Source organism: Parasteatoda tepidariorum, chromosome 4 (assembly GCF_982258835.1).
Source record: "Parasteatoda tepidariorum strain Cologne lab strain chromosome 4, Ptep-v5.0, whole genome shotgun sequence".
NCBI classification, from domain to species: domain Eukaryota; kingdom Metazoa; phylum Arthropoda; class Arachnida; order Araneae; family Theridiidae; genus Parasteatoda; species Parasteatoda tepidariorum.
In genome coordinates, this window is record NC_141758.1 from 65217625 (window position 1) to 65242875 (window position 25251).

General features: G+C 30.1%; 1 protein-coding gene across 2 annotated transcripts; it reads left to right on the forward strand.

Moving 5' to 3' along the window:
* The first annotated feature begins 232 nt into the window (after positions 1 to 232).
* LOC107441102 (uncharacterized) lies at positions 233 to 24355 on the forward strand. 2 transcript variants are annotated; one of them, XM_016054251.4, is made up of 4 exons: positions 233 to 393; positions 12414 to 13284; positions 14776 to 15005; positions 23952 to 24355. In XM_016054251.4, the coding sequence occupies exons 2-4, from the start codon at positions 12954 to 12956 to the stop codon at positions 24339 to 24341; spliced, it is 951 nt and encodes a 316-aa protein (XP_015909737.1). In that variant the 5' UTR covers positions 233 to 393; positions 12414 to 12953; the 3' UTR covers positions 24342 to 24355. The 2 variants fall into 2 exon arrangements, with proteins under 2 accessions (XP_015909737.1, XP_015909738.1); XM_016054252.4 differs by having other exon boundaries at positions 256 to 494.
* The last annotated feature ends 896 nt before the right edge of the window (positions 24356 to 25251 follow it).

Here is a 25251-nt window from a genome sequence, read left to right on the forward strand (position 1 = left end):
CGAATGCATTTGTACGAAAGTCTCCCAATCCCTTTTTTAAATTCTCTTAATAAAAAAGCATAAATGAGATGCCCTCTTCGCTTGCATTACCTTTGTATTCTTCGAATGATTTAAATTTAAAGAGAAAATATGATGGATGGATATAAATGATGAATTGATTAAATTACGAGCACCATTCATGAAAAACTCACGATCGATAAATTGTGTTAGAAATTGGCGATCGTTTGGCGCTGAAAGCGAAAAATCTTGCACATCATTGCAACCCTTATTTCCACAGTTAAAATTTACTCCCTCTGTTCTAGAAATGACAACATCGAGAATGTCTGTTAGTAGCGAAGACTTCATTGTTTTAAACTTCGGATGAATATAATTGAGGATACAGTAAGGCCGAAGGTATTAATTTATGCCTTTCTTTTCATTTTCTCCTTCAACTACAACGCCCCGGAAATGCGTTATCCAGTTTGATAGAATGTGACCTACATTTAAAGGAGCAGGTAGACAGCTCAGAATATTCTTTATAGCTTCCCGAAAAATTAAGTTGTCTACTATATGAAAAGTTGAGTGTTAAATACAATTAGTATTCTGTTATGCAATTTCTTATGAATCCGGGAAAAATGTAGAAAAAGCTTAGAATGTTCTCTATAATGTTACTTTCAGAAAAATTAAAATGCCATGTAAAAAGATGACTGATTAATATAACTTTTCGATTATGCTTTTTTTCCCCTTTCATTTTTCTATGAATCAGGAAGAAAAAAAAATGCTATTTTTATAGATTTCTTTCTCAGCATTGTGAGTTCAGTATGTATTTTCCAGTTATTTATGTATCAGAAAAATACGGAAAAAAATGCATGTTGAATATGAAATCTTTTAATGAAGAAAATAATTTTTTTTCTGTAATGATTAAGATTTTTATCACTCAACTTTTATTTAAATCTAGACATTGTATCAAAATGAGTAATTGAGTAATTTAATAAAGTTCATTGGTTGGGTTAAGGCTCTATAATTAAGGATGGTCTTCTAAAACAATCATTGCTCTAATATATTTTAAATTAAATAATAAATGAGATTCGGCAGAACATTACTTAATTTTATTTTTAAAATTTAGTAGATTTAATATGTTATCTTAAATGTAGTTACCTTTTTCTTACTTTAAATTATAGGAAGTTGCATAGGAAATCCTTCATAATAGCTTTTATATTTTAAATACCATGTTCATATACACCAGTGTTTCCCAAATTGTGGTACGCGTACCCCCAGGGGTACGGGAACAATTTAGCGGGGGTTCGCGTTCTTATGCGAAATATCTTGCAACAAACGAAAATTTCAAAAAATTTATTTAAAAACCAAGATAGCCATGAAAATTTACGATTACGTATTTTTCTATTGGCTATTTTTTGCAGAATTAACAATTAATAATTAGTGGTGTCAACAGCTAGTAGTAATTTTTAACTTTTGTACAATTTTTTTATGGTAAAAAATACATTCATTTTCTGATTAGTGATACACAGCGTTATGAAAAATTTAGTAAGGGTACATAAAAGTTTGGGAAACACTGAATATACTATTAATTGAAAAGCTTGATGTTAAGTTTTTTTTTTCTTTTTAAAATTTTGGGAACATTAACATTAGAAAAATACAACATCTGAAGGAATATGTTTACGAAATACATTTTCCCATTAAAATATCTTCTTATTCAAGGTCAGACAGAAAACAATAATTTTCCTTAACATAACATATTATTAAACCGAAAATTTGGTCCTTTCTCAGTTTCGTTCCTACACTTGGTACCTTCTTCTAAGCTTTTGTATTTATAAATAAAATGTGACTGAATCAATACAAATTTTAATTATTTTTTACTCTAAAATTTAGCCATAAATATTTTTTTGATATGCATAATATTTGCCGGCAAAAGTTCTTAATTTAAGGATCTTAATCATATGATTAACTTGTTGGTTTACATCTTACAGTGTAGTTCATTTTTTAGATAAATTTTGTACAAATAATTGCTCTCCAATTTAACTGTGGAAGTACTTTTTAATGGAACTGCATGATTTTAGTTTGAAATATAGAGTTTGATAGATAATTAAGCCAAATTTTAAGTTATGAAATCTAATATTTCAACTCTATTTTGATGAATTATCAAAGAAAAATTCAATAACGTAATTCTAGATCGATTCTACACGACACTGAAATACCCTAATGATATTCATTTAGCGTGTGTATTTTGCTATGTTTGTAAGACACTTTTTAATTGCAATACATTGAGTATGCGATATCTTAAGCTTTGAGTATAGCACGGCATAATTTGACCGGGCTTGTTCCTTTTATATTGAATTTAGTTCAAACATTTATGTTGCCAGTTCATAGAAAAAATATCCAGCAATAAAGTTTTAACCCATAAAACGCAGCATTTTGTAATCATGGAAAAATGGTCGGGCATTGGCAAAATTAAATTTTCTAACGTTGGCAAAATATCGTGCTTGCATAATTTCAGTTCAAAATATCGATATTTATATCATTAAGATACTATAAACATGAATGCCTAGTTACACGTTTAACCTGTATAGATTTCAAGTATGGTATAAGTGAATCATCAATATTAATTTTTTCGAAAAATGTATGGAAATGTTGACTCGCAACGGATAATAATCGAAATTAATGTATCTAGGGCCAGTTCAAATAGGTTAAGTACGTAAGCTAAGAGTTGCGATTCGCTCATATTATTTTTGCTGACTAGGAGTAGTATATCCCTGCTTTTGTAGTTTACTCTTTCGATAAAATTCCTTATAAACTACAAACATCACATAAATTTTGAGGAAAAAAAAACATTTTGAAATGAAAAATCACGTAAGCATATTAAGGGATTCATGATTTGCTTTATTTTTCGCCTCCAAGTCCAAAATCACCAACAATACGTTACGCCAGTGGTACCCAAAGTGTGGTACGCGTATCCCCAGGGGTACGGGAACAGTTTAGCGGGGGTACGCGTTTTTATGCGAAATATCTTACAACAAACAAAAATTTCAAAAAATTTATTTAAAAACAAAACTAGCCATGAAAATTTACGATTACGTATTTTTCTATTGGCCATTTTTTGCAGAGTTAACAATTAATAATTAGTGGTGTCAACAGCTAGTAGTAATTTTTAACTTTTGTGCAATTTTTTTTATTGTAAAAATACATTCATTTTTTAATTAGTGGTACATAGCGTTACGAAAAATTTAGAAAGGGTACTCAAAAGGGGCCGTTCAAAAAGTACGTACATCCCGAAGGGGGGAGGGGATTTGCTATTATGTACGGTTTTGTACGATGGGGAGGGGGGAGGTATTATACAAAGTACGTACTTTATAAACATGCACCAAATTTAAATTTGACTTTATCCTACACACTCCTTAAGTAAATATTTAATTTTATTTAAAATATAATTATTTTAATTTTTATGAAAAAGGGGGGTAGGGGGGGGAGTAAGACCTTATGTACGGTAATGTACGAAGGGGGGGGGTTTAAAATTTCTCCATTTTTGTGTACGTACTTTTTGAACGGCCCCAAAGTCATAAGTTTGGGAAACACTGCGTTACGCAATATTTGAACGCCTGGATAGAAGTTCAGTAAAATTTATGTTTACCTTAAAAATTTCTGTTTGCGTTAATTATCACTGGAACAATTATTTCGCATAAACTTAAAGTGTTGAAGGGTATGCATTTATTTTCAATTATCTTCAAGCATCTAACAGAAAAGAATAAAAAAAATTTAAAATATTTATAATTTTTAGAGCAGCGGTTCCCAAATTTTTTTTCTTTTTTGGCTACGGAGCCCTGAGCTATTGAACTTTATTTGGTAATACCCCGACTTTTATTTATTTACTTTGGAAATTTCCTAAAACTGTTAAAGTGGTTATTCGAAAAAAAAAATTCTTCATATTTGAATTTGGTTACTTCATTTTGAATTTTAAAGTTAATCATTCCGTATGAATAGAAAGAGAAATACACGTGAAAAAAAATTTTTTTTTAATTTTTCTATTCTTTTTTTATTGTTAATTTAGTAAAATAAACGAATTATTAAATTAATAATAGATTATTGGTTGGATACAAACCTGTAACATATTTCAAAAATTACTAGCTCAAGAGAAATAAGTCCTAAATTACGGAGCATGTGTGACCTTCCCACGGAACACTAGGGTTCCACAGAACACCATTTGGAAACCGATATTTTAGAGTGTTATTTTTTTTTATCAACTCACCTATGATACAAAAATGTATTTTTTAGCTTCTAAAAAACAAAAACAATTCTGCAATATTTTTGATCTTGAAATAAAATAAGCTATTAATAAAAACGCAGCGATAAAAAAAAGATAATTTGTAAAATTTTTTTCTCACTTCTCACTCCAACCATTTAAAAAGAAAGAACATTTTTAGATAGTGTTGAATGAGATGAACCAGACTTTCCGAAGTAAATTTTTCTCCCTTTTATTTGGAAAATCTCCAAAACTTCCGTAGAACAGGTGGCGAAAGTGTTTTAGACTACGTGACGCCATTTTATGCTGATGATACACGAAATTTGCGTGTGAATGTTTGGGTGTAACGCATAAAATGTCTCATTTCAAAAGCCTAATAAAACACCATTGTTTTCCAGTTTCGTTGGGAATTTTTTGCGATGAAAAACTTAAAGTTGACACTTGTGATTGAACAGTTTCCAAAAAATGTCTAATGCTTTTATATTTCTTAAAGGATGGAAAAGTTGACACTTGTGATTGAACAGTTTCCAAAAAACGTCTAATGTTTTTATATTTCTTAAAGAAAGCCTATAAATCCTGAGGAAAATAAACTTTTAATATTTTTTGATGATGTAAATGCTATTTTTATTTCTGTTTCTTTCCTTTCTTTTTTTTTTTTTTTTTTTTTTTTTTAGATTTTTAGCAGCGCTGCGTGGTTACTTTTGGATTCAATGCAGGGATTTTTTAAATCCTCTAGCATCTTTCCCGATTAGGTGCCCTAAAAACGATAGTATAATCAGTAGAAAAAAAATTAAATGTTTTTATTTACAATAAAAAAGGGGGAAGACATGCACTTAGAAAATTCTAAATCCAGTGGCGTACATAGATGAGACTTAGGAGCGCCCCTCTGCAAGAATTATAATACGCCACGCCCTATCTTAGACTTAATAAAATTTTTTAAAAAATTATAATCGGAGGCAAGAACACTATGAAGAGACATTCGGGGATATATAATTATTTATATTAATTTATATGTTTTAATTTAAATTATTTTAATATTAATTAATAATTTATTTAGAATTACGATGAAAAGGCCGAATTTAGGAAAAAGCACTAAATTGGAGCATTGTATACACTTACTGACTAATGAAGAAATAACTCACTTTCTTATAATAAATATATTCAAAGTTTAGTTAAAGGTTATTTTTATTTGTAAAGTGAATTAAAAATTATCTTATATATTATAAAAACCTTTATATTGAAATTCATATAGTAGGATGCACAACCTTTTTGAATGAAGAGCAACATGTCCAAGTATTTATATATGTTGACGACTATTATGATAATTTTAATTAAAATATCAGGGTTAACATATCAGTGTCATAGACACAGTTCTTTCTATCAGTCAACTTGATAATATATTTGCATAAAATTAAATTTTTTGAGCATTACAATTCATTGAAAAATGAAGAAAACCAAATTGATGCTTTTCCAAATAAAAATATTTCCTTTTCATCAAAAATAAATATAATAAAATAAAATAAAAAATAGATTTATCGGAAAAAATTTTAAGATCACGTTGCGTAACACAAGAGTGTGTTCTAAAAAAAATTAACTGTAACCTTCTTCTTGAATGAATGCAAAAAATAAAAAAAAGGTAAATATTTTATGGAGCAACATAAAATGCAAATTAAATATTTCAGTTAAAGAAATTGTATGGGGATATAAAATGATTTAAAATAAAACCAATGCATTTTAGCTTGAAATAAGATTCAATATTCAATTGAGGTTAAGTTAAGTATATTTTTAGCCTTAAAACGTTTATATTCAGTGAATTATAAGACATTTTATGAATGTTAAATCTTAAAACGGTTTTTAAGCTACCAGAAATCAGAAACAAAGCTCAAAAACAGCAAATAGTTTAAAACTCACATTGGAATTTCACGTTTTGTAATAATATTGTGTTGAAAAAAATCAAGATATTTGAACGGAAAAAAAGAAAAAGAAAAAAAAAAAACGTGGAACAAAATAATATCAACTGTTAAAAATAGAGAAAAATAACATGGATTGACTTGACGATAAAATCAACACAAAATAAAGCTTACTAAAATTCATTAATTTTCGCATCACAATTTTGACGTATTAAAAATATCCGGAATTTTACAACGTTGGAAAGTCGTAGTGATCACTTAAAAAAAGCGATCGAAAAACTATATTGGTTTAGGTTTCGCGCGTATACTGCTTAAATAAGCAATTAATATTTTCAGATTTTTTATTTATTTTCTATAAAAAAAATTATTATAGTTTTTTTTATTATATTCAGGCCGTACATCAAGAGCGAACGAACCACAGGTTGTGCACCTCTTACATCAGGGGTCTGTCCAGACATTTTGTGAAAGGTCCGTTTTTCGTGAAATTGTGAAAAAATTACTCACATTCTTTCAACCAGGGTCCGCTTTATGAATTTGTGCAAATAGGGTCTGTTTATTGCAAAAATAAAATTTTTTCAAGGAGTTTTTAAATTGTATAGACATACAAGATTATGCTCAACACTGTGAAATTGTAATTAAAAAAATTAAATTTTAAAAAATAAACAACAATTGCTGCTTCTAAATTAGAGATGCAATATACAAATATTTGGTATTTAGCCTATACTGCTGAACGCAGAATATTAATTTCGGACGAATAATGGAAGAATCGTCTGCCGAAGACAAAACTTAATTCGTTTACATCCATCTTTCTTGTTTTCTGCCCTGGGAAGGGTTTATTCGATTAACAAAATAATAATGAAGATAAACAAACAAATTTGGGAAGGGTCCGTTTAAAAGAAAAATCATTTTGTGAAGGGTCCGTTTTCAAGTTAAAATATTTTGTGAAGGGTCCGTTTTTATGAAAAGAAATTTTGATATTTAACGGACCCAAATTTGTTCTAAACAGACCCCTGAACATACTATATTTTATTTTATAACCGTCGTTGAACAGCAGACCTGATTTTTGGTGTTTAGGATGTTTGGTTTAGTTGCGAGGATGTTATTCACGCCAATCTTAATCCTCAATTTGTAATATTTTTTCTCTTGCGTAAATCTTAGCAAAAATCATTCTATAGTTCAAAAATTATTTTACGACAAAATATCGTTAATTATTTATTTATTAATGTAAAGAATATTTTAATTTTTCTGTATCTCAATGATCTTCCGCGATAGCTCAGTGGTTAAGGCATTAAGCTGCTATTGTGAAGACCCTGGTTTCGATCTCCGGTGTTGACTTGAAGCCCACCCAGATCTATGGGTGTTAGCTTGTCTGGGAAGCAAAGGCGACCAATGCACAAAGCTGACCACATTGCCATGCCGTTGGTCATGAAATCGTTCAACCTGAACCTCCATGACCCACAACGAGTATTGTGGGAATACTTTACTTTAGATGATTTTTTTTTTTTTTAAGTGTTATAATTTTCCGAAACTTAATTATTAAATTTATTGAAAAACCATTTAGTTGTTCTTCACAATATATTTTCTAAGAATCAAATATTCATGTGCTAAAAAATTTAATTGTGTGATAAAATAACAGTGAAAGATTTAATGTGTTCTTAGTCCTTCATTGGATGCCCCCTTAGAATTTTGAATCTTTGTTTCCCTTATTCCACGCCACAATCTCTATTTCAAAAATGCTCCTTTAATAAAAGAAAACGGAAGTTGATTTACTTGTAAACATAAATTTTAAGCATATTTAAATAGAAATTTACTAATCATCAACTTTCTGTAAAGACCTATAAGGAGAATTTTATTTTAACATACACTTAAAAAAATAAATGAATCATTGGACCTATTATAATTTTAATTAAATAAAAGGTTCGAGGCATTTAACCTTGGTGCTTTTACTATGAATAAAATGTTCAATTTTCCTATCCTATCCAGATTATCTATGAATTGAAAATCTCACTTATATGTCATTGAGCCGCGATGGCTCAGGGGATAGAGCGTTCGCCTTCCAATGCGGCGAACAAGGTTCGAATTCCAGTCGATACGAATTCCACATCCGGCTTGCGCCGACCACAGTGCTGACTTGAAATATCCTCAGTGGTAGACGGATCATGGGTTAAGAGTCCCATTACCGTCAGGTTAACCGTGGGAGGTTCTCGTGGTCGTCCTCTCCATGTAAGGCAAATGCGGGTTAGCTCCCTCAAAAAGTCCTCCACGAAGGCAAATTTTCCCCAATATTCGATCCGGGAGTTCCCTTGTCTTCTGAATTGGGTTCAAAATTACAAGGCTACGGAGTTGAACATTAGTAGTCGTAAACCCATAAAATTGGGTCGGCTGTTCAACGACGGTTATAATATAATATATGTCATTTCTCTGTTTTCTGTATGTACATATATGTGTATAGAAAATCACCAAAAAAAGAACACCTGATTGTAAACTTATACGAAATAAACAAAATGAAGGTGGGAGCTTTCATTTCATTTATTATTTATAAATATTTGTTTATTAATCTTCTCACCGTTATTATATTTACACATTGTTATTCATAAGATGTATTAAGTCGGTAGTTTCAGAATATTATATTCTTGGTTATAATATGCATTTAGTTTTTCGTAATTTTATTTTATTTTTCTTAATATGTGACTATTACTTTACTGAAATACAAAACATTTTAAATAATAAGACAGCAAGCATATGATTCAATATTCATTAGGTCATTTTTGGTTTAGCTTTTTGTCTTATAAATAAAAAAATTCGAACAATGTTCATTTTTATCTACTATGTAACTGACAATATCAGGTTTATATATATCAAATATCAATACTTGAAAAGTTTTGTTGATATTGATTTTTTTTTATTCGTGATTACTTATTTATTTATTTATTAATTGGAATGACAATCAAACTGTTCAGTTTGTCGTTCGTCTGGATAAAAAGTTTTGGATATATTTAGAAATAGCCCTGAAAAGCCATGTTTATTTTTACGTACGTAGTTTACTACTCAATACTGTACAGTTCCAATAATAAAGATCTAGCAGCCAATTTGTTATTCATCAACTTTAAAGAGTTAAATTATTAATACATAACAAACAGAAAAATTTACCTTCTATTATTGTTTGTAATACAATGGTATAAAAGGCGATTGTTTGTCGCTGAATTGATTAAAACTATTCGTAATGACAAAAGACTTCAGACTTTAGAAATACACCCCTGGTAACGAATTTTCCGTTATCTTTTTTTTTCTGGTTTTCATTTTGTTCGATTTACTATAGATTAAACCGTAATGTTTTGAATTTGCTTACAGGCTAATTAGCCTATACCAGCTGCTCAATATTTTTTTTCGTCTATGAAACCCCAAATGATCGACCCTCTTTTGGCGGGATCACGAAACTAAATAAATTTTTTCAGCGATTGTGAACATAAAATTTAACACAAGACCTTTATTTTTAAAATATGCTATTATCTAAATTTAAATAAGTATTTAAAAAACATTTAGTGAATGAAATTTTTTTATCATATCGTTTTATCAATATTAGTCTTAAAATTGGGTCTTACATCAGACAATTGAATTTACATGTCTAAAGCGCAGAGCCGGATTTAAGTTTGGTGGGGCCCTAAGCTACTGAAAATGATGGGGCCCTTATAATTTCAATTCTATTTCCATACACCTAAAGTAAACTGTAACTATTTTTTATTGTTGAGTATTAACATTATATTATTAAAAAATTTGATAATATTACTTTATTGCTAAATATATTAATTGTGAGGAGACTATTATGTAGAACCTTTCTTTTATTGCACATATTTTTTGAATTAGGGGAAAAAGTTACAAAAGAAACACATTTTAAGAACAGATTAAAAATTTGGCGTGCTGGGCCACTATATATTTAACATAGTCTTTTTTCAGATTCATTTTGAATATATTTTATTTGCAATTTTTAATGATTTTTTCGCGAATTTTTTTCTCAATTGTTTTTTTTTACGTTACAAAATCTATAAGACTTAGAAACATGAAATTTTGAATGTGCCTAGAAAGTATGCAAAGAGTTAGAAAGAAAACAAGAAAATACAATTTGATTATTAGTTTTATTTTTTTTTATAACCGCCGTTGAACAACCGACTCAATTTTGAGTTTACGCCCTATCAACCAGGCTTTTTATTAGTTTATTTTATAACAGTCATTGCACAGCTACCCAATTTCGACTGCTAATATTCAACTCCGTAGCCTTGTCATTTTGAACCCAATCCAGAAGACAAGGGAACTGCTAGATTAGTACGCAGAGGTATTTATTTGTTATGAGAACTTGGAGGACTTTGTGACCCCGACAGATTTAACATGCACCAGTCACCATTTTATACATGGGTATTCTTCTGCCGGCTGGATTCAAACTCCCATTCTCACGAACTCGAGTCCAACGCCCTATCAACCAGGCTATCCCGGCGAAATTTATTAGTTTATTTTATAACAGTCATTGCACAGCTACCCAATTTCGACTGCTAATATTCAACTCAGTAGCCTTGTCATTTTGAGCCCAATCCAGAAGACAAGGGAACTGCTAGATTAGAACCCAGAGGTATTTATTTGTTATGAGAGCTTGGAGGACTTTTACCACTCTGAAAATTAAAATTGAAATAAATGTTATGTATTTTAGCCCTGTACCATCGGATGTTTATGAAACAGAAGCCACGACGACTGCTAACCGTAATTATCTCAATTCACTCAAATATACACTAGTCTATAAAATGAATGGGTGCTGCTCAGCCAAGGTATCAAAACAAACTAGGAACTATCGGATGTAATTTGAAAACACTTTATCTCTCTCGCATAAAAAAAAACTCAAATCGTAAAATGTGGGGAAAGTTTCGGGAAAGAGATCTAAGAAATAAAAGATAACTCATGTCCACTAAAATACATTAATATTTTAATACCTATGTTTATACTTCTTCATACCTGCCAACTCTTCCGGATTTTCCGGAAGATTTTATTTTCATATTTTAAGTGGTAGTAAATATATACTATTTTTTCTTTTATAAACTTAATTTTCAAATGATTTTGATCACCACTATTCTTACAAAAATTAAGCACATATATTAATATGCGTTACTATTATGATTGTCAACTTAAGTTTTCTCAAATACAACGTATTTGTTTGCTTAAAATTGAAGTTTTAATTCCATTTTAATACCACTGGAAAAAATGATAATGGAAAGGATTAAAAGTTGGCAGGTATGGAATATATATTCAAAATTAAAATGGTAGCTAAGAGAAGAAAATTTTTTACGAAGTTTAAATATGATTTAAAACACATAATATCACAAATATTTACACATTGCATTAGTACGTAACCCACACAATTATACAAGTTCGGTCGTAAAGGGTTAACACGTTATAAATTAGTTCAATGAGGAACAGACTAGATTTCAGAAGTTTTCAACTTGCAGTTTTGTTATTTAATATTTAAATTGCTAAAGAAAAGAAGCTATACAAATAATAGCAATAAATGACAATTAATATCCTAATGACATAAAATTTCTACATGATTTTATGTTTATCTAAGAGAACTAATACATCCTTAGCTATTCTAAATACGAAGTTAATATTTATATTTGGATTAGAATTTTAAGACCTAAATAAATTTAAAGTGGTTTAAAATAGCACTTTGTTCTGAAAGAAATGTATATCATATATAGAAATACAATACCACTGTATTAGTTATCTGTTATAAGATTAATTTAAAAATTAAGAAAAAATGAAATCTAATATTTTCTCTTTTTATGTTTATTTTCTTTTTTCTTTTATTTTAATTTTTAGAAAAAGCAATCAACGGAAATTTAAACCTTAACTAGAGTAAATTTTTATTCCTCTTTTTTGTGTTCTTTTTTTCCAGAAATTTAACCAATAAAACAAGTTTTGCTACCACTTTTTTCAAAGACAGCAAAAACATCAGAATAAATATTCACATACATTGATCAGTTAGCGTTTAACGTCATATTTAAAAGACCAGTTTTATTTTTTTTAAAAGAAAGGTAAATTTGCGGTAAGTATGTGATTTGATTATAAGCATTATCTTGGTTAAACAATGAGTATCCACTTAATTTACGATAAGCGGCATTCGTATCGCGTAACATATGATATTATAATTAATGATAGATATTTAAGGTCTACAAATTATATCAAATAATCATATATTCTGTTACAATAGTGAATAAATTATTTTTCAGGGCTTTCAGTAATAAAGTTCATGCACATCAATGAAAACCGATTTCAAGAAAACCATTACACCTGAATAATACAATGAAAAAAAAAACATGGTTTGCTTTCTAAAAAGATTGATGGACTGCTATATGATGAATTGATATTTTTCTAACAGAAAAGAGCTGATGTTGCTTTAAATATTTCATGTCAAATATAGAATTTCCTTGCTTAATGGGTTTAACTACAATGATTTTGTGAACAGAAAAAGAAGTTTATGATGAAATCTTTAGATAACGTTAAATTTACATAGTTGTAATCATTTCACGCCAATGCTAGCCAAACATGTGATTTTATATATTGTGATAACGGAAACCATGTTTTAATTATTAAAAGAAACACTTATTTAATCCACGTTAAGTGGCACCTGCTGGTCAGGATTGTTGTTTTATGCTTCCTCTTTATTTTTAAGTAAAGAGTTTTTTTTAACATATTGAATCAAATTTTCCAAAGATATCATATTTAAGCGCACAAATCAACGCACATTAATCTAAAAAGAAAAGAACAAAATGGTTGTTTTAGTGTTGTTTATGATTGCCACAGTAGTTGCTTTGGTGCTATTTGACTGGTATGTAGAAGAACATACAAGCCAACCTCAAAACTCAAGACCATTTGCAGAAGAACCTCGTGCGGAGAGATACTATAGTTCCAGTAGTATATTCACTGTACTTGGATTTTCAAGGGAAGATGTGAGAACTTTTACAGCATTTAGAGATAAATTCAGGAGCTATGCTGAGGTTACGAGTGCCATGAGACGAGCTGGCTTAGAAAGAATGAGGCTGATAGTGGCCATTGATTTCAGTGCCAGTAATGAATGGCAAGGAAGGAGATTTTTTAAAGGTACATTGCTTATTTAGTTATGCTATAGACATTTGTTATATTACTAGTAGTATGCATAATGTTCAATCCAATTTTTAAGCTTAGTTAAACGTCCTTGGAAAACAGAAAATCTGGTAGTTAAGTTTCTAAAAGGGTTGTAACATAACTTTCTAATTTAACTTAACCTTTTTCAATACTTAAACCTTTCTAATTTAAAATTCTCAGCACATAAATATCTACCCAGAAATAATTATTATTAGAAGTCTGAAGCAGTGGGTTATCGAATATCCCTTTAGAAAAGTAAGCATTTTTTAACAGTGTCATCAGGCAGGACGCTGGTAAGTCTAGTAATAAATTGTTTAATTTTAATAGTAATCTTTTAGTTAACATTTGAAATGGCTTATACAGCGTATACTTTTCGTATTTCTTATATTCCGCTCCGTGCAGTATAATATTCAATTGTATAAAAAAATACTCTATTCCACCCAAATATTTTGGAGCATTTAATGAAATAAACAATTTTAGACATTTATATTTAAAAAAAAGTATGACAACGAACATTCAAGCTCTAAATCTCGAAGCGGGTAAAAAAATATCTTCAAAGGCTTTTCTGCAATTGTTTACTTTTGTATCTGTTATGCACTTTAAGGTCTACATATTTTCTGGCTTTTAAATTTTTCTTAATTTCATAAATTTAATCATTCTTAATCCCTTTCAAACAAATAAATCAGTTTTTAAAAAAAATGTTCTGATGCTCGATTATTTTTAAATACCATAATTAAACTAGTATACTTTTCAAAACATTTAAACAAAAAATCACGTAAAGAATAATTAAAAAAAAACAACATTTAAAGCATATAATGTTGAAGAAATGAAATTCTATTTTACTACGATACATTTATGAACTCATAGGACACGTTAAGTGATAATAGAAATTAAAAATGAGAGTGAGCAAGATTTTTTTAAAATTAAAGTCGCACAGTAAACAACCGATAAGGATAATAATGTTCGGATAAGGATGCTTGTGGACTAAAATGGAGTATTAGTTTCCCCTCTTGGCTTAGATTTCGCTACAAACTTGTCTATCCTTAGGATAATGATTTTGCGGGAAGGCACTTGATAGAGTAGCTTTAGGGTAACCGTAACCGGAAAAAAACTCGATTTTAACTATCTTTCATGAGATGTCTTCCATGTGTTATTAAATGAATTTACTTTGACGATTCGGAGTGCATGTTTGCTTTCAAGCAAAGAAAAATTTTCTCCCCTCTATGTAGCGCTCGGCAGGGAAATTTTTTGTATACATTTTCCCTTCTTCACTGGGGTTAACTTTTAAAAAGGTTGTAGTTAAAATATTACAATTTGTAGCTTTAAAGTATCTTTTGGAAAACTTCTCCAAAAACTTTTTACCTGCACTTTTGAGATGTTCATTTGAAATGCTATAATGCAGTAATCAAACAGCGTAATCGCGACTTCTTATTAGACTGATTTAGTTAAATAATCTACGATTTTCAGGTGAAATGCTGCATGCTTTGAAAGGAAGTACAGTCTTCAATCCGTATCAGAAAGTGTTACATACTTTAGCTCCTGCATTCACTCCTTTTCTGCATAGTCAACCTATACACGCTTATGGTTTCGGAGATGTTCGCACAAAAGATTACGACGTGTTTCCCCTAAAACCATCGGGAGCAGCACTTGGGTGCATGGAAGATGTTTTAGATGCCTATAATCATAGTGCACGCAGAGTGAGTATGAATTTACGATAGTTTTAATTTTTACGCTTTCAGCTTAAGATCAGATTTTATGAAAATAATAATAAAGCAGTAAACTTTTTATCCCGACTTTGGACAAACCATAAAATGGATAAATTTGTTACAATTTCTTAATGAGGAATTTTCCTCAAAGGAAGGAAAAGGACTTTATCATCTTTATAAAATTGTAAAATAAAACGAAAAAATTCTAAGAAATGTCTGGCGGTCAAATTATTACGCACAACCTCATAGAGACAAACTATCATGAAGCAAAATTTCACTCTATTCAAATGTAACAGCAGATCACCGAAGTCAAGCATCACTGGCTACGGTCAGTGTGCGGGTGGGTGACTACTTGGATCAGTCTGCATAGGGACCGAGAGTGTGCGGTATTGGTCCTCGTTAAACTGTGCTACCGTAAAGTGTTCGACTTCGCGCGCAGGTCGTCGGGCTACCGAAGCGGGGGTGCCATCCCCTCCGCAGAGGATCAAAATTGTGATGGCATGTCTTCGGATCATCCTCCGGGATGTTTCCCAGACCGTCGCCAATAGCCCATTGTGCAGCTCTAGTGCGACGTAAATTAACAACAACAACAACAAATGTAACAGAATCTCAAGCGGGGAAAATACTTATTCGCCGTCTACCTTTATAGCTTTACTCCAGTGTTTCCCAAAATGTAGTACAGGGGTATGGGGATAGTTTAGCGGGGTGAAGCGTTCTTATGCGAAATATCTTACAACAAACGAAAATTTCCAAAATTTTCATTTAAAAACGAAGCTAGCCATGAAAATTTACGATTACGTATTTTTCTATCAGTTATTTTTTGCAGAGTAACAATTAATAATTAGTGGTGTCAACAGCCAGTTGTGATTTTTAACTTTTGTCCAATTTTTTATAGTAAAAAATACATTTATTTTTTAATTAGTGGTACACAGCGTTACGAAAAATTTAGAAAGTGTACACAAAAATCATAAGTTTGGGAAACACTGCTTTGAACATTGATTTCTGCGTGATGGGTTCGTAGGGAATTCAAACATCTTATTTCCAGACAACAAATTAGTACTTCCATGCATAGTGCACGAAAAAGCAGGTCAACTACCCACACTTGCAAACAAATTTTTCATCATCGAAAACAAATAATTATATTAAAAAATAAATCGAAAAATAATGAAGGGAAAAAATAGAAATCAATCCAAACCTCTACCACAAGTGAAAACAATCTCTGCAAATACTGCTCAATTATATTAAATAAGTAAAAAAATACAAAAAATAATAATAAATAAATAGAAATTAATACAAGCTAATCTTCTACCGGAATTCGAAACAACCTTTGCAAATACTGCCTCCTATCATGAGAACACGAAATACGGTCGAGATTTAGTCAATAGTAGTGGGAAAAATCGTAATTACTGTAACATTTAAACGCAACATATTGTCAAAGACCAGACAGCGATAAGATACAAAACCGATAATCGTGAGATTACAGAAATAAAATTATGAACAGCTGTAATGTATTGTTTTAAGTATTTGACTAATGTTACGTAACTTAAAATTGAACACTCTTTTTTTTATTTTTACAATCGCTGTTAATTTTGTAATTGTTAAATAGAATCGTGTACACCAGAAATGCTTTCTTAGAATTATCGAAGATTTTTCTAAAGTATTGGGAAAGTATTCACATACATTTTAACAGTTAAAGAGACTAAACGTAGGAAATAATTATTTTAGGGATTTTTTAAAAATCTATTTTTTACTGCAAATGTGACTAATATAAAATTTTTATTTTGGATACAAAAAATTTTTTTAGCGTAATATTTTCTAGATTATTTGTTCTACATTTCCCATTATGGTGGTGACTAACCGAAATTAAATTAATTACAACCTGTAAAAAAATTCCCACGGGAAACAGCTACTAGACATTCACTCCCAATTTACATTATTCTGCATAATATATTCCCGAGTATATTTTTATTCGCCTCGTGTGATTTGATCACGATAACTCATTTCATATGCTAGTCATAAATAAACAAAGTTTAATTTGAAGTCTGAGGCATGTAAAATTTTTTTTAGTTCGTAATATAATAAAACCCCGTTCTGGAATACTTCATAAATGTTAAAGGGCAATTCTATTATTTACGAATGACATATTTGCTGACTTTTTAGGCACATAATTCAGTTTTTTTTCTTTTTTTTTTTAAACAAACAAATAAAGCTATTCTAATAACACAAACCAGAGACTAAAAAATTGTTTAGAAACAAATAACTGATGCTAATAACTTAGGATATTGATTTCAAGATAAAAAGTGAAAAATTTCCACCTTTAATTATTTTTTCACAATTCAATTCCGGAGTTCCACAATTAAATACGGATTGTATTGTAATCCACTGAAAAAAAGAGTAAGCATATAGTGTCACAAGCTCCTCTATGGTCGTTGGTCGTACTAAAACAGAAGATATTTACGCTAGTTTGAGATGTAAATAAATAAATAAAAATTTTTAAGCAATAATATCTGTGCAATTTTTCTTCTTTTTTGATGGACTATAGTTTAAAATGCTTCTATAAGGGAAGAGGCTTTATAAGAATAGAAACTTGCTTATGCTGTTTATGAGTATGCCGCTTGGACAAGGCAACAAGCATGCTAGAAATGGCCCTTGTGAATTAAGTCAGAAAAAGTGCGCCTTTCGTTTTGACAAGAGAGCACCGCAATGGTGAAAGCAGTACGTCTACGCTCTGAACCTCCCAGATAGACAATACCACTCGTGAGGCAATTTCCACAATTTTGACATAGATCTGAAGAAAAAGGAAGTTTTCTCCAGATCCTTAAAACCATGGTACTGCTCAGCGACCGACCACAAAGCTTTTGATTCCATAGATTTTACGAACACGTATATCGCATGTACTTGGTGTGTCTTAGCGTAATCGAAGATCGAACCCCGGTCCCTCCGACCCAGAGTTCGATTCTCTAACCTCTGGGCTTTCACGATTCGAAAAGAAACTTAAATGTTTCCATCAATATAGTTGAAGAGTTGTTTCTAACTTATTGTTTTTTCACTGAATTGAACAAAATCAATCCCAAATCGATAGATAGCTTAGATGAAGTTTTTAATGATTTATGTACAAAAAGTACACTTTTGTACTAATTTGTACCATTTTTTTTTCACTTGGATCTATTCAAGCATCTGACATTTACCAACTCGGCTTGCTTTGTTTCTTACGTAATACAATTTTTGTGTTAAGTCCTATAAAAACAAAATTAAAATAAATTAAACTCTTATGTTTAGCTACTGATTTTCTATTAACGTTCTTTTCCTAGTGAATAAATGTTATTGTTTAACATATTAGATTATTTTAAAGATTTATTTAAACAATTCGAATATTTAAAATAAATTTGACAGATTTGATTAATATAGTTCGATTTGGAAGATTTACCGTTCACATTCTACACACATAGCAGTTTGTTAGATTGTGAAATATGTACAAATTTTATAATTACATATTTACATTAATTTTACATGATAAATACAAAAAACTAAAATGAATTAATGAATCATTTTTAAAATATGTACGATATAAAATTCAGCAAATAAAAATTGTGATTGTCAATTTAAATGGAATAAATTCATAGTCAAGTTATAAAATGTACAAAATATGTATAAAAGACTTACGAATTCCAAACTTAAAAGTTTGAGCCAGTGATTTATGAAAGTTCGAACATTTCGCTACTAATGCTAGAGGAAAAAAAAATAGAATTATTGCAAATAATTTTTCCATCTCTGGCTGTTGATGTACTCTTCAAGTATATCCTTAATACACAGTTAAACCAAAGAACCTAGAACTTACTTAAAATATTGTTCCAATTTTTTCAAAATATTATTTTTTATGCATCGGTTTAGTTCTTTGTCACAAGAACGCTATTTTAATTTATTTGAAATAATTTATCGTCTGCGTTTTACTTCAGAAAATTATTTATGCGTTTTTATTATTATTTTATTGCGAATAAAAAAGAAACGTTAAATTCACATGAAAAAGTGTGAAAACTCCAAATTAAGTATTATTTAAAAGTCGCCGAAAATAATTTTTTCTAAAATAATCTTCACCGATAACTTCATTTTGGCCAGGCATTCGTGCATTAATAATAGGTTTCCGCAGAAATGAGCCCTTCAAAGTTTAACAATACTGAAGTCCATCAAAAAGAACAATGGATATCTGTTTTAAAGCTATAAGTTGAGCTAAACCCTCAACTGCGGCTTTTTTTTAAAAATGAACCATTCAAATTTTAGAATAATAAAATCCTTCCATAAAAAGAAAAAAAAAACCATAGAAATTTATTCTTAAACTGAAAGAAATTTGAGTTGAACCCTGAACCGCGTCTAATTACTTTTTACGTCTGATTATTTTTTTATTGAACTATTCTAAGTGAAGCCCAGGGGCGGATCTACCTAAGGGCTTTTTGGGCTGCAGCCCAGGGCCCCGTGGATACGAAGGGCCCCAGTCCCCACTGAAAACAATAGGTGATATTTTGAATTTAAAAAAAAATATCTAATATTAAAAAAAAACTATTATAAGGTTGGCAACCCCGAGATCAATCAACCCATGCATGTGCGCGTCTATCGAACGGAACGGGAAATTCCCCATCGCTTGTTTTTGGCCAGTGTATTTTTTCGTGTCTATTACGGGGGACTTCCCGCCGAGCCGCTTAACGCCTACGTAATTTTTTTTTCGCACTTCTGTTCTCGTCGTCAAAGTGACAAACTTGTTTAGTTTACTAACTTGTTTAAAAAATCATGAAGATTCTAATGAACATAAGAAACCAATGTTAGTGTGGTTGACACGAAAAGAAAATAGATCTGTTTTAGACAAGCAGCTTCAGAAACAATTAAGAAAAGAAACAGAATATTATCACTATGTACTAAAACAGGTTATTGCAGTGGTCAAATTTTAAGTATAAGGGACTTAGCATTTAGAGGTTCAAAAGGAAGTATTTGGTTCTCCACATAATGGTAATTTTATGGGTGCTCTGGAGCTATTGGCCGAGTTCGATCCATTCATTCGTAAACACATTGAACAACGAGAGCTGCGACCAAAATCGATAATATCGTACTTATCAAAAACAGTATATGAGGAAATAATTGAGATTATGGGCCAACAGATAATTAAACAAATTATAACTCAAATAAATAGCGACGACCCAAAGTATTATTCAATTGTGGTGGATTCTACTCCAGATCTATCTTACAATGATCAACTTGCTATTGTATTACGATACTGTTTTCGGGGAAAAGTGTATGAAAGATGTGTATCCTTCATTAAAATTTGTAGTCATACTGGCTTACATTTATTTAATATTCTACAAGACGTTTTAGAAACAAATGGACTACTACTGGATAATTGTAGGGGACAATCTTATGACAACGCTGCTAATATGGCGGGTCACTACAATGATGTACAAGCACTACTAAAACAAAGAAATAAATCCGCGGATTGTGTGCCATGTGCTGCTCATTCCCTTAAGTTGGTGAAGAATCTGTTAAGGTTGCAACCAAAATTGTGAACTTTTTTGGAGTAGGGCAAAAAATATACTTTTTCTTTTCTACTTCGACCCATAGGTGGGAACTGTTAAATCGTGAAACAAAACTCAAATTTACGTTAAAAAGTTTAAGACAGACTAGATGGTCTTGCCACTATGATGCTGTCAAAGCTTTGAAAAATAATTATGATGACATTATGAAAATTTTCGAAAGTTTCAGCGAAAATGAGGATGAGAAAGTTGATTTTCGGAAAGTGGCACTAAATTTATTCAATAAAATGGCGAAACTCGATACTGCAATTTTGATTATTCTTTTGGGAAGAAATTTTGGGGAGATTTAATTTAGTTAATAGAAAAATACAGAGCCCTGGATATATATATGTAGATATTTGATATAATTGTGATATTTGTGAAGGCGACAAGTTAATTGTGTCATTAAAAGACTTCGTGAACAACATAAGGCACCAATCAGATCAGAAGCTAAAGGAATACGAGGAGAAAGCTAAAAAATTAAGTACTAGTGTGGGAATTGACAACAATGACATAAACAAGAGACGCATTACTCCAAAATTTTCGGATAAGTCTACAGATAAATTCTCAGTATACGGCGCAGAAAAATTTAAAAGAGACACTCTAAACGTTGTGTTGGATAAGCTGATTATGGATTTAAATAAAAGGAGCCAAGTCTATGAGACGTATAGCAAGAAATTCAAATTTTTAATGGATTTGCAAGACGAAAATATGGAAAACATAGATCGTGTACGTAATATTTTTTATTATTATCCAGAACACGTAGACGAGCATTCAATGAATGAGTGCATTCAGTTAAAATCTTATTTACTTCAGCCTAAGCCAGTCTTACACCTCTTGCAGTGAAATTTTTATGCTAATTTAAGAAAAGAAACTTGCTGATGTTTTCCAAATTGCTATACTATCTTAAAGATTTTTTTTAACTTTGCCAATCACTAGCTGTGAAGCGGAGCGCTCTTTATCCAGGATGTCATATATAGAAAACAAATATAGGACAACAATGTCAAACCATCGACTAAATCATTTATCAACTCTTTCCATAAATTCTGATTTAACGAAGGACTTACAATGTGATGAGCAAATAAAGGAATTTGCAGCACGAAAATGCAGAAAGGTTGCTTTATAATTTATACAACATAACTACACATAACCTGTCAATTTCTTTTGCAATAATGTTGTACAGTTGCTGTTTGTATACACAAATAAAAATAAATAAATAAAATTATTTTATTGTCCTATTTTTTTCTATATGCTTATCTACATCACTACAGAAAACAGTTTTTTTTTGACAAAATGGCTATTAGGGCCCCTAAGTAGTTTCAGCCCAGGGCCCCACAAATTCACGATCCGCCCGTGGTGAAGCCTAATGAAATATTTAAAGGACAGAAATAGCAATAGAAATTTGCTATTAATAAAGTTGAGTTGATGCCCTCAACTTACATTTAACATTAACAGTTTGGCAAATATTTAGCCATTAATGAAATTTCGATCGTTATTGATAGCTAATTTTAAGAATATATAGTTTAGGTAATACCATAAAACATGAATTATTCGAAAAGCTAGACACGTCATTTCATTTTCTCGTTCGATCGATAAAAAAGCCGTTATTAATTTTCACAACACAAGTAGTTTATAACTTTGGTAAACTCATTTGCAATTCTTTGTGTTTGTATAGCAAGAAACACTGCATTTTGTTCAATCGATACACAACATTTTGTTTGAACAGTTCTTATAAAAGTTTAATACGCAAATTTTTAGAGTCAGTTGGGGGGGGGGATGAAATCGTTTTTACAAAATTTAGCGCACCTTAAGCGACCTTTGACATTTACTGAGGGAAACTTAAAAAAAAAGGAGAAACTGAACATTCTACATCTTTTTTTCTTTCTTCTTCTAAAATTCTGAACTGATAGAAAATAACCTTAGTCGATAGATTTAAAAACAAAGTTCTGTATTTTTATTTTATTTTTTTAACATGGTATTCTACTTTTTTAATAAATTTTGAATTATAATAATTTCGAAATGTATTAAATACGAGTTACTTCGAAAGCTTTTATTGAAAAATTAACACTTTCAAAAATAATAATTTTCTATTTTAAGAGATTAATGATTAAATTCGTAAAAAACATGATTTAATAATTTCCTACAATAGCATATCATTCATCAATTTAAATTAATTAATGGTTTATTTCGGATTTACAGTTTAATAAAAGAGACATGATTTGTTCGTCTGTAATTTAACAAACAGCAAATTTATGTGTAGCAAGAAAAATAAATAAACGAATAAATAAAAGGATTGAATAATGTTAATCATAATGATCAGATTTCAACGAACAAACTGCTATTAGAATGCCTCAAAGGCTTGATCTCAAAGTTAAATAATACTAACGATTTATAAGTTATGGAATCTGACACAAAAGCGTATTTTCGCAGAATAAATAGAAAGTTTTCGACGGATTTTGATTTTTGATTATAAAAATATGGGGATAAGCCACAATTTGGAAAATATGGTTTCAATAGTTTAACCAGCGTCCAAGATTTTGGGCCCCTTAATGTTGATTTCATTTTATGCGTATTTGGAGAATTTTTAAAGATGATGAAATTTTTTTTAGCATTATCATAAATTTCGTTTATTTAAAGCCAATTCTATGTAAAGAGAAAAAGTTTTTTTTTTATTACTCATTAGTTTCAAAAATAAATTTTTATATAGAATTATCTTTGGGTAAATGATTTAATAAATTGAGATAAATTTTTTTATACACTTAAAAAGCTTTCGGAAACATTGTGAAATGTGTTCTGATCGTCCTCTTGACTTAAATATTGGGGCCATTTTTGCAAGAGAGCAACTAGTCCCTATATTTTAATTGGTCAAAAATCCAAATCTGTTAAAAATGATATCTTTATTCAGAGTTAGTATGTTTTTGTGCCTAATACCATTACTTAAATGATAATAAGCACAAATTAATTAGAATATTTAATTAGAATTATAAGTCAAACCTTAGAACAATAAAGAATTGCACTGTGTTCATTAAAATCGAACATAAGAATAAAAAGTTATTCTGGGGGTGATAACTTTTTCTATGTTTTAGTTTATTGCTTGGTGCAAAGAGAGTGGGTAAAATAGAACACTTGAAAATATTATGTTGCAGCAATGGGCTTAGTTAAAAAAGTCAAATAGGATACATATGTATATATATTATAAATGGGTCAAAAATTCAAATCTGCAAAAAAAGGGTATATTTAAAGAAAGAAAGTTTATAATCCTTGAAATAATCAAGATAGGATATGAAAAATTCTGATAAGTATACAATTTATTGAGGTGTTCCATTTATTGCACACTGTGAGCGTTATTTTAATTCCGTATTCTTTATATTAACTTTTTTAGGTGCAAAGAAGTGGTCCAACATCATTAGCACCCATAATTCGTAGAGCAACAGACATCGTTCGCCGTACTGGATTGTTCCATATATTGCTCATAATAACTGATGGCCAAATGCGACCCGAAGACGTGCCAACAAGACATGCTTTAGTAGAAGCATCGAAGAGTGCTCTTAGCATCGTTGCGGTAGGGGTCGGAGATGGCCCTTGGAGAGCACTTGAAGAATGGGATGAAAGAGTTCCAGACAGAAAGTACGACAACTTCCATTTCGTCAACTACCATCACGTCATTCGTTCTGCTAGGAATGCTGAAGCAGCGTTGGCACTACATGCTCTTATGGAGATACCAGATCAGTTCCAAACTATTCTTAAGTTCAATTATTTGAATAAATATTGATGAGAATAATATAATCTTAGATCTTTTATTTATTCATTTGTATGTAGATTTAAAATTAAGATATCAATTGCTTTCTGAGCCAAAATTTTGTTTTAGTTAAAAAAAATTATATGATGTAAACATGAAAATGAATGTTATAACACTTCTTTAAATACCATAAAAGAATTGAAGCAAAGATGGACTTTCAATCCCCAAGTAGTTAAAAATTGCCTGATAGAGGAATATGCATCTTTTTTGAAACACTAACCCATAAAGAAAACATAGCAGCATTATATTTCCTTCATCAGGCAGTGGAAAAAAAATCTACCCAATGAAAGAAAGTTTGCTCTTTTTAAAACGCGAATATTAATATTTTAATCTTTTATAATAATAAAATAAAGAGTGTGTGTCTCTTATAACTTCAGAACCGTTTGTGTTAGCGTCTTGAAAATTTAATAGTGAGTGAAGGAGCAGGTTTAAGCACCCAATGCTAAAAATTATTCAAGAATTTTATTCAAATCGTTCTTGAGAGATTTTGAAAAATGAAAGCCGAATTATTCGAAGTTTACACTGATAAAAATTAAACAGTAGATGTTTCTGCTATTTTAAGCAAATATTTTTAAGATAACATCAGTAACAAGCAAATGAAGTTTTTAATCAAGTAATCTTGCCGTTTTAGCTTCTTGGCATTATTTATTTAATAGGGGTAAGAGTTTGCTTTGAAATTCTAAGAGTTATCATACTGCAAACAATTTCAGAATCAGTTAATTAAAATTTAATTTATATAGGATTTATGAAAAAACATGTTATTTTCAAATAAAAAAACGTCAAATTTTCTATTAAAAAATTATTAAATACAAAATAAAAAGCTTCAAAGAAACATCAAAGTAATACATGCTTAAATAGTAATACATGTTTAAATAGTAATCTG

Coding starts and splice junctions, on each gene's coding strand:
- LOC107441102 (XM_016054251.4), top strand. CDS start 12,954: ATGGTTGTTTTAGTGTTGTTTATGATTGCCACAGTAGTTGCTTTGGTG. Junction 13,285..14,775: donor AGGAAGGAGATTTTTTAAAG/GTACATTGCTTA, acceptor TACGATTTTCAG/GTGAAATGCTGCATGCTTTG. Junction 15,006..23,951: donor ATAATCATAGTGCACGCAGA/GTGAGTATGAAT, acceptor TAACTTTTTTAG/GTGCAAAGAAGTGGTCCAAC.